This window comes from Mustelus asterias, chromosome 11 (assembly GCF_964213995.1).
Source record: "Mustelus asterias chromosome 11, sMusAst1.hap1.1, whole genome shotgun sequence".
In the NCBI taxonomy this organism is placed as follows: Eukaryota; Metazoa; Chordata; class Chondrichthyes; order Carcharhiniformes; family Triakidae; genus Mustelus; species Mustelus asterias.
This window is the reverse complement of record NC_135811.1, coordinates 5634066-5649729: the sequence shown is the minus strand read 5'-3', so window position 1 is coordinate 5649729 and position 15664 is coordinate 5634066. Positions and strand designations below refer to the sequence as shown.

Below are 15664 nucleotides of genomic sequence, written 5' to 3'. Positions count from 1 at the left end.
ATTCTTGGCTTTGCACCAGACTGGGATGTGTGAAGCCCTGTACATTCAGAAAACCATTCAGGAGGAAAGGTTAGCCGAGTTTGGTCCAGGTGCTTTGAGGCAGGTCAGGCAGAGAGTGAAGGGCGTTGCACAGATTGGCTGACCTCAAGACCTGCACCAAAGTATTGGGTAGGAGATGCTTTGGGTTTGTTATTCTCTCCAGTTGTGTTGGAGAGAGAGGTGGGAGCAGCAATATGACCAGTCTTGGGTAGACTTGAGGTTTACAGAGAGCAAATAATAATAATCTAAGCTGACAGTTAAGTGCAATACTGAGGGAGTGCTGCATTGTCTTTCTGATCAGGCATTAAACCTCTGGCAAGGCTGCCTGTTCTTGAAAGATCTTGTGGCAGTATTTAAAGAAAAGCGGGTGAGTTCTCCCATTGTGTCTTTTTCCTTACTCAACACCTTCAAAAATCTCTGATGCTGTGGTCATTTATCTCATTGCTGTTTGGGGGATCCTGTGTGTGTAAATTGGCAGCTACATTTGGTACAAAACAGTGATTACACATCAACAGCACTTCACTGGTTGTGAACAAGTCCTGATGTGAAAGGTGCTACAGAAATTCAATTCCTGGCTCCACAAATATATTCCTGGAGGCAATATGAATATGAAGGATGCGATAACTCAGACAAGACTGGGACTCATCCTGGAACTTTTCTAGACTGTTTAGCTCACCGGGTAAACAGACTGAGTCACTGGGAAACTGGGCCAGACTCAAAACATTAGCTCCATTTTCTCTCCACAGAGGCTGTCAGACCTGCTGAGATTTTCCAGAATTTTCTCTCTTTGTTTCAGACTCCAGCAGCTGCAGTAATTTGCTTTTATCTGAATGTGACAGAGTCTGGAGATCATGCAGTGGGCTTATCAGCCATCTCCGAACTCATCCAACTGGAGTGGAAACAAGTCACCCATGATCATGAGGGACTGCCTAAGAAGAAACTTTTTCCTCCTCAGTCTGTGTGTTTACCTTCTGCCTCCTCCTGCATGTATTTTCTGTTAATCTGCCAGAGATGTTGAACTGAGGCCGGTGTGCCCCCTCTCTTGGGTGTTTGTAAAAGATCCCATGGCACTGTTAGGATGCAGAGGAGGTTTACCCAGTGCCCCACTGCAATAGTTGTATAACTCTGTGACTAATATTGAAAAGTTGCCCCCTTTCTTTTCATTCCTGTGTTTGGCTCATTTAAAATGAATCTTTAACTCCTGGAGCACCCGGGGCAATCCTGGAGGGCTGGAAATCCAAACTTGTAAAGGTGTCCAGAACTACAGAGGGGCGAGTACCACCAGTTCCCACTACTGATGCCTTCCTGGTGAGTATAGGCTGAAGGAAGATAGAAGAATCAAACACATCCTTTCAGGCAAAATACAACCCCCGGGCAATGAAACCAAAACTCAGGATTGGTTGCTGAAGTCAACTGTAGTGTCTCCATTGCAACTCTCGTTCAGATCCACCACAGCATGGCTCAATCGATCACTTCCATAATCAAACCACAGAGACCACTTGAGAGACCTTCTTTATTTATGTTCTTTACTGACTGGTTTTAAGTGTAAAGCCAGTTTGCGCTGACTTTTTAAATAATATTTATATTATAACCATACAACAAAACGGGAGCCAAGCATCATATTGTTAAAAAAAAACTCAATACTATTCATTCAATAACTTGACTTGTTATTCTGAATTTTCTTCCATCGCATAAGGACTCTGCATCTTGCTATCCTTGAGAAAGGTGCTAGCATATCATTGCTCGCAGTTCTGCCTACTCCACATCATGTTCAATTAACATCAAGGATGAGGCAAAGACTGCAGCGAGGTGTATGACAGAGACACAAGTTGGAGGTAAGATGACATTTTGTGATATATCTAGACTGGTTCATTGACGCTCCAAGATACAACTCGCCCTTACAGCTAGGTAACGTTGTAGGTGTGAAGTTTTTGGCTCATTGGAGTGAGGATATTAGCATAAGAGGGTAGAACTCACTCAGGTAACCAGTACAAGATACAGCACGGGGTTAGATATCAAGTGAAGCTTTCTCTACACTGCCCCCATCAAAAACCCCCAGGACAAGTACAGCACAGGGTTAGATACAGAGTGAAGCTCCCTCTACACTGTCCCCATCAAACACTCCCAGGATGGGTACAGCACGGGGTTAGGTACAAAGTGGATCTCCCTCTGTACTGCCCCCATTAAATATGAGAGATGAGGATATGTTTCACTGAGCCTCCTGTTTGAATAATTGTGGAACGTAAAGGGAGATTTCATTCCTCTCTGACATGCACAAGGACTTGATTTGTTTGGTTTCTTTTTTCTTGTGTGATCCCCGAGACCCCTCCCACCCATCCCTCCCCCTCCCACCAAACCCTCCCTCCCCCCTCCCTCCCTTAACATCAGACAAGCTCTGCGAAAATGTAAGAAAGACAAGGGACAGACAGTGTTGGCATCCTAGATTACGTTTTCTCCCCACCACACCCCCTGCCCTCTCCTCACTCCCCCCCCACACCGCCCCCCCCCCCCCCCCAGTCATTCGGTACTGCTTCCAGATGCTCCAGGACTTTAGCTGTTCTGGTGATGTCAATGCAGCACTATAGTTTATTTTTTCCTGAATGCATATTTCTATCTTGAGTCCAGGAAGGATCTGCTAGATCGGACAGTTTTCCTTTCATTTTTGTGGCTGTTTCAAATAAGTCTTATTGTACAAATAAGTCACCGTCCTTTGTCGATCTTGCTGATTTGTGATGTTGTTGACTGGTGTTGTTTTTGTTTCAATATATAATATACTCTATCTCATGCGAAGGATCGATCGGAGCTACAGACACCGGGTGCAGCCACACTTGGTGCTTTTTTCCACTTCCTCAGTGAAGGATGAGCCATCGCTGCACTCGAAGGTATATTTCCGTCGCTTCACCCTTAGGTCAATGCAGCAACCCCGACCTGGGCAAGATCCCTGGCACTCCACCCAGGAGACGCGTCGTGTGCTCTGGCAGATGGTGTAGCCTCTCTGCAGCTGGTAATAATCTCGCACGGGCACCCCTCGACACTCCGCTTCTGCAATAGGTCCGTGGGGAGGAGGGGAGGGAAAGGAAGAGGTCGCGGGATAGGGAGAGAGAAGAGAAAATCAGTCAGAATCCTCTGGAGGCTGTTCCACATTCGCACCTGGAGACCCCAACTTTCAGGGCACAAGTCAGCTGTGCTCAGTGGGTACCCACGCCTTTCAATCAGTCCCACTCCAGGGCTTGAGCCCAAAAAATCACAGCTGACACTCCAGTGCAACACTGGGGGAATACTGCATTGCTGGGGATGCTGTCTTTCAGATGAAACATAAACCTAGCTGCCTGCACAAGTGAATCCTGTGGCACTATTTCAAAGAAGCTCTGAGGATTTCTCCTTGGTGTCCTGCCCAATATTTATCGCCCAATCAAATCTGTCTGAGGCAGGGGGGGGGGGGGGGGGTGGGGCGGTCAGGTCACTCAGCATCTGATTCCCAGGGGCAGCATGATTTTCCTGGTCTTTTATTTACAATTTGTTATTTAGTGGACCTGCTCTGTGTGTTATGTATCTGTGAATAAGAATTAGTCAAACATTGAATAGAAAATCTTTATTCCAAATTCATGTTTGTTGAATTATAAAATCCCTACAGTGCAGAAGTAGGCCATTCGGCCCATTGAGCCTGCACTGACAAGAATCCCACCCAGACCCTATCCCCATAACCCCACATATTTACCCTGTTAATCCCCTGACACGAAGGGGCAATTTAGCATGACCAATCCACCTAACCCGCACATCTTTGGACTGAGAGAGGAAACTGGAGCGCCCAGAGGAAACCCACACAGACACGGGGAGAATGAACAAACTCCACACAGACAGCTATGTGTGATTTGCAAAAATGCAATGAAACGAGTTGAAACTTTAAATTTTCTTTTTCGAGAGCGTTCTGAGTTTCTTTGGATGTTGTTTAATTAGCTTTGCAACTGTTCCCTCCAAATCCCTGAGGTCTCCATGTGTGTCTGAATCTGGCATGTTGAGCATCCCAAATTCACTCTCGATCACTCGCTCCCCCCCCCGCCCCTTTCTTGCTTCCTCGCTTCTCCCTTCCCCCTCGCTTTAAGACATTTCTGAGCTCTTTGATCCAGCATTTGATGTCGAGGTTTAGTGGATTGGCCGTGGAAAATGTGTGTGGTTACAGGGATAGTGCGGAGGAGTGGGCCTAGGGTAGATACTCTGTCAGAGAGTCGGTGAAGACTTGGTGGGCTGAATGGCCTCTTCTGCACCATATAAATTCTATGATTTGGTATGCTGCCCTGATATCCCCAAATGACTCTGTGAAACATTGTTCCTGTGAAGCATCTTGGGATATTTCAGCATAAAGGAAGTTGAACATTACTGCAAGCTGTTGTTGGTACACGCTTGAGTATACTTCAATGAAGTTGGGAGAATACTTGGGATGTTTCTTGGTTTCACAGAAATGATCACAGCTCCTCTTGTCCTTTCTGGTTTAATTTGCAGGTTGTGCACATGGAGGTCACTCCAGGACGTGGGGTTAAAGATTACATTCACATCTTCTTTTAAAACTTATTTTCTCATCGAGGTTTCTGCTCTCCAACATCTGGCAAACACCTGGAGTGAGAGGCTATTGTTAACGTGCGAGTCGGCACAGTGAGTGTCGATGAGGTCTTCAATGTTGAAAGGCTTGCCCTCAATCAGCCTCCGCATTCCAGACATGTCCAGGGTGAGGGGTGACAAGGATCACCGAGTCTTGGAGCATGAGGCCTTATGTCTTGTTTTTTGTCCCTACTCTACACCATCGACACATTGTCTGTCTCTGTGATCGTTCAGTCCCACAGCAGAAGATGCTTTGGCTGCATCTTTCCTTATGTATTTCGATCAAAGTTGCCTGTGCCTGTGTCTCATACCAGGGACTGTGAGTACTCGCGTACGGTTGTTCTTGCCGACATCGCTCTAGTTGCCAACTTTGGTTGTTCATATTTCTGTGGATGTTTGTATCACCTGACCTCCGGTCGCCAACCACCCTGCCACAGCGCTTTCCAGCCATTGGTCACGTGACATGTCCATCTTCGCAAACGCAACCAATTGGAAGATGATGCATTCCACAGAACATTCTTTGTTACGCGATTAGATCATTCTTTCTTTTTCTCATCTTAATATTGTAATTAGTCACAGCTTTATTTTAATTGGTTTATGGGATTTGGGCATTGCTGGTGAGGCCGGCATTTATTACCGTCCCTAATTGTCCTTCTGAGGGTAGTGGTGAGCTCCCTTTTTGACCCTCTGCAGTCCCTGTGGTGCAGATAAACCTGTTGGACTTTAACCTGGTGTTGTTAAACTTCTTACTGTAGGTACACCCACAGTGCTGTTAGGAAATGAATTCAGGATTTGACCCAGCGACAGTGAAGGAACGACAATATATTTCCAAGTCAGGATGATGTGGAGGGGTTAAAAAAAGTGAAGAAAATATTCCCTAGGAGTGTTTGATGGGGACAGTGTAGAGGGAGCTTTACTCTGTATCTAACCCCGTGCTGTACCTGTCCTGGGAGTGTTTGATGGGGGACAGTGTAGAGGGAGCTTTACTCTGTATCTCACCCCGTTCTGTACCTGTCCTGGGAGTGTTTGATGGGGACAGTGTAGAGGGAGCTTTACTCTGTATCTCACCCCGTTCTGTACCTGTCCTGGGAGTGTTTGATGGGGACAGTGTAGAGGGAGCTTTATTCTGTATCTAACCTGCTGTACCTGATCAAAGCAAAATACTGTGGATGCTGAAATGAAAACAGAAAATACATGATTAATTCCGCAGGTTTGGCATCATCTGTGGAGAGTGAAACACAGTTAACATTTCGAGTCGATATGATCCAGCTACAGAACTCCATGTTAACTCTCTTTCTCTCTCCACAGATGCTGCCAGACCTGCTGAGTTTATCCAGCATTTTGTTTTTATTACTGTGCTGTACCTGCCGTTCGAATGTTTGGGACAGGATAGAGGAAGCTTTGCTTTACATCAGTCTCTTGGTTCTGTTTGATCAGGGTTTTTGATGATCTATAAGAACTCCCTTCAAATAAAAAATTGATTCAGCATTTGCTCTTTTTTTAAAAAAAAGAATAATTGGACTAATAATTGATTTGCGACTTACTGAACCCTCTTATTGATGGATTATTGCAGCCAATAACATAGCATAGGCTTACCAGTCTGAGCTGGAGAAAACTCAGGCCAAACAGGAACTCACAATGCAACCCAGTCTGTCAATATTTTGTATTGATATAATTGCCTGTCCTTTGCATCCTATCCCTTGACCTAGGAGGAGGAAAAAGCCATTCAGCCCCTGAAGTTATTGTGATCTATATCTCAACCCCATTTTACCATCTTAGTTCCAAATGATTCATACCCTTGCCCAACTAAGAATCCATCAATCTCAGTCTAGCTGATGCTCAACGACCACAGAATTTCAGATGCATACTCGCCTTCCAGGGAGTGCTCCCTGACTTCACTCTCGAACAGCCTTGCTCTGCTTTTATGCTCGTGACTCTGGTCACTCTCAATCTTGGTTCCTCTACTCTGAAATGAGTCAGGAATGATTCCTGCACAGTTTTGATGCTGACTCAATGTGTTAACCCAAACACTCGAGTCAGAAAAAGTTTAAAATGAGCCAGTAGTTCAGTTCAGGCCTAATCTAACTTCGCTGAGCTGGTCCACAGTGGAAAGGTTCTTGTAAGCTGTGACATAGAAGCGGTTACTGTAATATTAGATTTTGACTAGTGTTAACTTCTTAAGGTAGAACTTCACCAGCAAATCCAGTCAGGACTTCACGAGAAATATCTTTAGCTGAGAATGTGGAACTCCGCTACTCCAGGTGAGTATTATCGATACATTTAAGGGGAAGCTGGATAAACACAAGAGGGAGCAAAGAGCAGTAGGATCGCTGAGGTGAAGAGGGGTGGGATTCTGTGGAGGGTAAACTCCAACAATGGACCAGTGGGGCCAAATGGCCTGTTTCTGTGCTGCAATCTCATGTTGTTTTATGAAAGTAAAATTGTTAAAAATGTACATTCTCCATTGTTATACTCAAGTTTTTAGTTTTAAAGTTAAAGCTTTTAAAGTTTATTTATTGTCACAAGTAGCTTACATGAACACTGCAATGAAGTTACTGTGAAAATCCCAACTTTGAAGTATTCGTTAATAGTGTTTCAGCTTTAGTATAGATCTGTTTCTCTGTTCCACCTTAGCCTTCGAACTATCCAGGACTGATGACAGTCTGTTTCCAAAGGAAAAACTTGCATTTCTGCAGTGTTTTTTGTAACCTCAGGACATCCCAAAGTGCGAGGAAGTACTTTTGAACTGTAGTCACTGTTATAATCTAGGAAACAGGGCAGCCACTCTGCACACAGCAGATCCCACAGTGAAATAACCAACCACAGTATGTTTATACAGTGTCGAGTGAGGGATAAATATCGGCTTGGACAATGGGAAGGGGGTAAACTCCCCCGCTCTTCTTCGAAACATCCACCAAAGAGGGCAGCTGACCTTCGGTTTAACGTCTCATCCAAAAGAAGGCTGCTGTGACAGGGAAGGAATTCTGCAGATTCGAGTATCAGCTGGATTTTGTGTTCTAATTTCTGGGGCTGTGCTTGAAGCCACAGCAAGAACGTTAGCAACTAAACAGGCTGACACATCGGGCACATTCCACTCGGTCCAATCTCATTGGTTCGCCTTAGTTTCCCTGAAATATCATTTGCAAATCACAAATGTAAAATCTCCCATGAACCAGCACAATAGACTGTGATCGGCAATTTATTTTAAAATTTCCATCAAAAAGTTTTCCGTTTTTTTGACCAGGTGCAGTTTCATTAATCCAGCTGAAAATTCTCTGATCACTTACTCTAGCTCATACGATTCAGCCCACGTTGCATTGATATCATTGACAATAAACACGCTTAAAATGCATTCCTATTAAACCCATGGCCTCCCCCCCCCGTCCCGTCCCGTCCCCCCCCAGCTAATCACAAGGCTGGAGCTGAGCCAGTACCTTGGTTGCAGAGATCTCCGGTGTAGCCATTCTCACACTCGCACGTTGCCTCTCCGAGCTCTGAGATCTGACACTGGCCATGCTCACACTGCAATGCCTTGCAGGGGTTAAACAGCTCCTGTTGCTGGTTGCACAGTGCTCCCTTGTGTCCCTCGTCGCATTCACAGCGGTAAGTCACTACATCCAGTGCCACACAGCTACCATGTACACACCTGTAGCAGACAACATTGTAAAGTGAGTTTTACTCTGTATCTAATCCCGTGCTGTACCTGTCCTGGGAGTGTTTGACGGGGGACAGTGTAGAGGGAGCTTTACTCCTTTGCCGTACCTATTGAATCCAATATTGACAACAATACCCCTCAGTTTGAGAGCTGTGAATGGAGCGGAAATTGATTCTGGGATTTATATAGATCAACAACATGAAAAAGTTCCAAAATTATAAGACTAAAGAACTAAAAGGATCTTGTATGTTAAATTCCTCCCTCTGCAGTTTCCTCTCTGGGGTGGGGGGGGCGGGGGGGGCGGTGGCGGGGAGGGGAACACAGAACCAGAATCAATGAGTAATTTGTAGTTGATCGCTCCCAGTGAATGGAGACAGTTTGGCAAGCTGATCGACCATGGGGTGAATCATAGTTGATGCTGATCCCATTCGAAGGTGACAAAATCAGGAGCTGGATTCTGGTGGACCTCTCTCCACCCTGAACCAGTCACTGCAATTATCAGATCAGCTTCACTTCATTCAACTAACAATGTACAGATGAGCTGTCAAATTGGGCTCCTTCTGGTCTCTAAGCCTCAGTATCACAAAGGATGGTTCCATTAGAGGTCGAGCAGTGTGGGGGTGGCGGGCGGGGTTAGGGGGAAGAGAGGAGGGGGCTTAACGGGAGTTCATTATGACCATACCTCCTCCACACCACAGACCTGTGGTCAGTGTTCACGGAGGCAAACACTGACATCTGGTGGGCAACATTATAATTTCAACAAATCACCATTCCACAAACCTGCATCTAACAACCTTTAATGATTGTTTCTGATCTTTGATATGACATATAAAATGGAGAGTTCCAGATGTGCTTTGTCAAGAGTACGCATTGCAATATAGGAAACACAGCTGCCAATTTGCACATGGCAAGATCCCACAAACTCATAGTGATACATCATCTGTTTTTTTTTTAATGATAATTGAGGGATAAATATTCTCCAGAAAACTGAGGAAAGCTACCCTGCTCCTCTTCAGAATAGTTGCTGTGATCTCTGAGAAAATGGGTGGGACCTCGGTTTAATATCTTGCCTCAAAGACAGTGTAGCACTCCCTCAGCACTGCACTCAGAGGGCTAACCTAGATTTTCGCACTCAATCCATTTCTGGACTGTGCTCCCTGGAAGGGTGGTGGAAACAGATTTCATATTAACTTTCAAAAGGAAATTGGATTAAGACCTGAAAAGGAAAACATCGCGTTGTGGGAAAAGAGGAACTAATTGGGTAGCACCAACTTTAACACCAAGCTATATAAGGAGATATTAAAGAGGAGAGATTAAACAGTTTGGGCTTGTACTCGCTGGAGTTTAGAAGGATGAGTGGGGATCTGATTGAGGTATATAAAATACTAAATGGGATTGATAAAGTAAACGTAGACCAAATGTTTCCCCTTGTGGGGTAACCTAGAACAAGAGGTCGCAGGTATAGGTTGAGAGGCGGTAGATTTAAAACTGAGATGAGGAGGAACTATTTCTCAGAGGGTGTTGAATTTGTGGAACTCGCTGTCCCATCGCGCGGTGGAGTCTGAATCATTGAATGGTTTCAAGGAGTTAGATATATTTCTGATTTTTAAAAAAAACAGGTTAAAGGGATATGGGGAACAGGTGGGGAGGTGGATTTGAGACCAGGGAGCGATCGCCCATGATCTGATTGAATGGCGGAGCAGGCTCGGAAGGCTGAATTGCCAAGTTCTGCTCCTGATTCCTATGTTCAGATATTACAACAGATAGAATCCATAGATTCAATACCATAGGAGGCAGTTTGGCCCATTGAGTCTGCACTGACTCTGTCAGAATATCTTACCCAGACCCTCTCCCTGCCTTATCCCCACAACTCCACACATTTACCATGGCTAATCCACCTGGCCTACACATCTATGGACCAAACATTTGGTCAAGTAAGTAATGTCTTAAAAGAGAGTTGGGGAGGTTGAGGGCAGGAATGCCAGAGCTTGAGGGGCCAATGAGCTTAGGCAGCTGAAGGCACAGCCACCAATGGTGAGGCAACAAAAATCTCAGAGCATGAGAAGCCAGAATTAGATGAGCAAAGATCTTGTTGGGTTTTGGCTTGGAGGTGGTTATGGACATAGGGAGGGATGAGACCATAGTGGGGGCAAGAGGCTGAGAGGTTTAAAATTGAGGTGTAGCTTAACCAGGAGCCAGAGTATGTCAGTGTGCATAGGGCTGATAAGTGAACAAGTTTTGTATGGGTTAGGTCACAGGTTGGATCCTATGACTTACTTGTGTCCCAAGCATGGGTTACCAAGGGGCTGGTCACAGCGAGGTCCCATCCAGCCTGGCTCACAGTGGCAGACAGGCTCAGAGTCAGCGCGGGGTTGGCAGATGCCATGGAGGCAGACAATCTTCCTGCAGGGCTCGCAGCCTGGCACCACACCAGCTTTCATCTGCGTCTTGGTGAAATCCTGGAGTTCGTTGTTGATGTACAGGTTCTGGATGCACCCATGGAAGCTGGATCCATTCTGGATCTGCCAGAGCCGGAATGCTGCGGAATTCACATCGACGGGCATTCCTGGACACGGTAAAGGGAACAAAAACACAACTGCTGAAGGATGGGCATATTGCAAGTGACTTGCCAGGAGATTGGTCTGCACTGAACAGATTGGGCAGAATTTTCCCAAAACAATTCTATGGGAGGAATTTTCTCATCTCACCCTCAACAGGAATAGTAGTGGGTGGACTATTGTGGGCGGATTTTCCAGTTTTGGGGCAAGTGGGCCGGAAAATCCCACTTGAACTGTCACAAAAAGTCTGAAAACCGGAGTTTGACTCTGATTTTTTCAGTGAGTTACTCCACACAATTTTCCCACACTGTCAATGTTTTTGGCAGTTGGAAGTTTCACGCTGGTTGGGGGCAGGAGGGGAACCTAAACTCACCGGGAAAGCTGGCTGCAGACTGCTAGGCATGTGTCCTGATCTCCTATATACTGTGTACAAGTATACGCAGTATATGGGGATCTGTCAACCCCCACTCACGGATATCGCACTCCCTCACGGGCTACCACCCTGATTACCGCCCCCTCCACAGATTCTGCTCTCCCCCCCCCCCCCCAGATCGCCACCGCAGGTCACCCCTCCCTCCCCACCCTGATTGCCAGCTTGTTGATCGGTGGCCCAGATTCCCGGTCAGCGGCCATACCAGCAGCCTCAACCACTACCCCCCCCGATGCAGAGTATCCCCTTCCCTCCCATTCTACCGACCACCCCCCTTCCCTGACTGGCTACACCCCATCTGATCCTGCCCCCTTGGCGCTGCCACAGTGCCAGGCTGGCACTGCCCCACCCCTGCCTCTGATCACCCAGGGGGCCTTAATGGCCTCCGGTTGCACTGGCGAGGCCATCACGTCATGTCCCCTTTGGTGGAGACCAGCTGTGATCCTCACCGGTGAGGATCTCCACCGTCAAAGTTGGAAAATTAAGTGAGCTTTCTGCATCCTGGACTTACTAATCACATTTAAACGAAGTTATAAATATTTGATTCAGCCTAGCGTCCCCCTGGCTGTGAGGCTGATTACGCCGGCCAAAATTGCCTGGGTGGATAGCAAATGGCCTGATGCCAGGCATGACAAAGTCCCACATGGGAAACTTATGAAGAAAGCAAATGCACATGGGTACAGGGATTCATAATCGGTAGGAGACAGAGGGTGATGACAGATGGCTGCTTTAGTGACTGAAGGTCAGTGACCAGTGGCATCCAACAGGGATCCGTGCTGGGCCCTCTATTATTCGTCAATTATATAAATGACATAGATGACATTGTGGTGGGGGGGGGCGGGGGGGGTAGGATCAGTAAGTTTACCGATGATACAAAGATGGGCGGGGTGGTTAACAGTGAGGTTGAGTGTCTTGGGTGACAGGAAGATATAGACATGATGGTCAAATGGGCGGATAAGTGGCAGATGAAATTTAACCCTGAAAAGTGTGAGGTGATACACTTTGGGAGGAGTAATTTGACAAGGAAGTATACAATGAAATGTCTGACACTGGGAAGTTCTGAAGAACAAAGGGACATTGGCGTATTTATCCATAGATCTCTGAAGGCGGAAAGAAAGGTGGTGAAAAAGGCATATGGCACACTCGCCTTTATCAATCAGGGTATAGATTACAAAAGCAGAGAGGTCATGATGGAGTTGTATAGAACTTTGGTGAGGCCACAGCTGGAGTACTGTGTGCAGTTCTGGTCGTCACATTATAGGAAGGATGTGATTGCACTGGAGAGGATGCAGAGGAGATTCACCAGGATGCTGCCTGGGATGGAACATTTTAAGTTATGAAGAGAGGTTGGATAGGCTTGGGTTGTTTTCTCTGGAGCAGAGAAGACTGAGGGACAACCTGATTGAGGTGTTCAAGATTATGAGGGATGTGGACAGGGTGGATAGGGAGCAGCTGTTCCCCTTAGTTGAAGGGTCGGTTACGAGGGGACACAAGTTAAAAGTGAGGGGTGGGAGGTTTAGGGGGGATTTGAGGAAAAACGTTTTTACCCAGAGGGTGGTGACGGTCTGGAATGCGCTGCCTGGGAGGGTGGTGGAGGCGGGATGCCTCACATTCTTTAAAAAATACCTGGATGAGTACTTGGCACATCATAACATTCAAGGCTATGGGCCAAGTGCTGGCAAGTGGGATTAGGTGGGCAGGTCAGGGTCTTTCGTGCATCGGTGCAGACTCGATGGGCCAAAGGGCCTCTTCTGCACGGTATAGTATTCTGTGATACCATTCGCATTTTTCACCTCCTGCTTAGATTTCCCACCTCAGCGCAGCAGGGCAGAAAGATCGCGCCTATAAATTTTGAAAGATGCTTCAGGAGTAGGTGCAGAGAGGCTGTGATACCCTGATTGGAAAGTTTATGCTTCAGTCTTAGGATAGGTGGATTGGCCATGTTAAATTGCCCTTTAGTGTCCAAAAGATGTGTAGGTTAGGGGGATTGGCGGGGTAAATATGTGGGGTTGTGGGAATAGGATCTGGGTGGGCTAGGGTAAGATACTCTATCGGAGAGTCGGTGCAGACTCTACCCTGAATATCAATAGATGTTCGAGAGTCAAGGCTGAGATTGATAGATTTTGGATTTGGAGGGAATCAAGGGATATGTTTGATGGGGGCTGTTAATGATCTTATTAAACAGTGCAGCTGGTTCAAGGGGCTAAATGGTCTATTACTTTGTGGGAGATATAGGAAGGATATCAGAGGTAGGTTCTTTACGCAGAGAGTGGTTGGGGTGTGGAATGGACTGCCTGCAGTGATAGTGGAGTCAGACACTTTAGGAACATTTAAGCGGTTATTGGATAGGCACATGGAGCACACCAGGATGATAGGGAGTGGGACAGCTTGATCATGGTTTCAGATAAAGCTCGGCACAACATCGTAGGCCGAAGGGCCTGTTCTGTGCTGTACTGTTCTATGTTCTATGTATACTGCTCCCATTTCTCATAAGCACAAGGAGGTGAAATAGGTCTTGGACGAATTTATCAGTGTCCCATTTCGCACTATCACCTGTGATTTTTTTAATAATGTGCTGCTGTCATACATCTTTAAATGGGTGTGGTCATATTTTCCGTACCCATCACGAGAGCAAAGGAGGCAATGCATCATGTGATTCAGACTTAGTTTCAGTTTGTTCTGATGAAGCTCCCAATCAGATATGTGTACAAGCTCAATACTCAAATACCAACATCTCAAATCCTTAAAAAAATTAACCTGTGTGTTTTTGTGTTAACCAATCCCTTGTGCGTTGGTTGGTGCCTTAATGTTCATGTAATAAGTAAGCCCAGGAGAGAAATAAAACAGGCCGCCGGAAATGTGAAGAAGAGGAGGCCATTCAGCCCTTAAGCCTGTTCCAGCAGTCCATGAGATCATGGCTGAACTGAACCTTTCACTAGATGGCCTGTAGCGTTTAGGGTATTTTTATGGATTGTGAATAACTTGGTCATACTCATTTTATGATAAATGGCAGTGGGAAAGCTAAGCAGCAAAGCATGACTTAACCTTGCTGAAAAAGTCACCAATGTGTAACCATTCATTGTGTCATTTTGCGCTGATTTCTCACCTCTGTCTAATTAAATGTTGCTGAAAGATGTGTTTCTTCACTGAGAACAATGACAAAGATAAGGAAAGTTAAATCCGTATGTGTCCATAGAATTCCAATTCAATCACGTTTGCTTGCCAAGCCAACATGTGGTGATGGACAACAATGATGGACCTAAATCTAATCATGTTTGTATTACAAGTCATGATGTGGAGATGCCGGCGTTGGACTGGGGTAAACACAGTAAGAGTTTTAACAACACCATGTCCAACAGGTTTATTTGGTAGCAAATGCCATTAGCTTTCGGAGCGCTGCTCCTGCGTCAGATGGAGTGGATATCTGCTCTCAAACAGGGCATACAGAGACACAAAATCAAGTGACAGAATACTGATTAGAATGCAAACCTTTACAGCTAATCAGGTCTTAAAGATACAGACAATGTGAGTGGAGGGAGCATTAGGCACAGGTTAAAGAAATGTGTATTGTCTCCAGACAGGACAGCCAGTTAGATTGTGCAAGTCCAGGAGGCAAACTGTGGGGGTTACCGATAGTGTGACATGAACTCAAGATCCCGGTTGAGGCCGTCCTCGTGTGTGGAACGTGGCTATCAGTTTCTGCTCGGTGACTCTGCGCTGTCGTGTGTCGTGAAGGCTGCCTTGGAGAACGCTTACCTGAAGATCAGAGGCTGAATGCCCGTGACTGCTGAAGTGCTCCCCCACAGGAAGAGAACAGTCTTGCCTGGTGATTGTCGAGCGGTGTTCATTCATCCGTTGTCGTAGCGTCTGCATGGTTTCCCCAATGTACCATGCCTCAGGACATGTCCATTACATTGGGGAAACCATGCAGATGCTACGACAACGGATGAATGAACACCGCTCGACAATCACCAGGCAAGACTGTTCTCTTCCTGTGGGGGAGCACTTCAGCGGTCACGGGCATTCAGCCTCTGATCTTCGGGTAACCATTCTCCAAGGCGGCCTTCACGACACACGACAGCGCAGAGTCGCTGAGCAGAAACTGATAGCCAAGTTCCGCACACACGAGGACGGCCTCAACCGGGATCTTGGGTTCATGTCACACTATCCGTAACCCCCACAGCTTGCCTCCTGGACTTGCACAATCGCACTGGCTGTCCTGTCTGGAGACAAAACACATTTCTTTAACCTGTGCCTAATGCTCCCTCCACTCACATTGTCTGTATCTTTAAGACCTGATTAGCTGTAAAGATTCGCATTCTAATCAGTATTCTGTCACTTGATTTTGTGTCTCTATATGCCCTGTTTGAGAGCAGATATCCACTC

The 15664-nt window shown here is 46.3% G+C and overlaps 1 protein-coding gene across 1 annotated transcript in view; it reads right to left on the bottom strand.

The window, feature by feature from the left end:
* Nucleotides 1-2561: 2561 nt before the first annotated feature.
* Nucleotides 2562-15664, bottom strand: part of slit1a (slit homolog 1a (Drosophila)) — a 329132-nt gene continuing 316029 nt past the window's right edge. The window contains exons 35-37 of the mRNA XM_078223079.1: nucleotides 10568-10856; nucleotides 8070-8281; nucleotides 2562-3081 (exon numbers count right to left, since the gene is read on the bottom strand). Coding sequence (XP_078079205.1) covers nucleotides 2843-3081; nucleotides 8070-8281; nucleotides 10568-10856 — 740 coding nt within the window. The 3' untranslated portion in view covers nucleotides 2562-2842. The remainder of the gene's footprint in view (nucleotides 3082-8069; nucleotides 8282-10567; nucleotides 10857-15664) is intronic.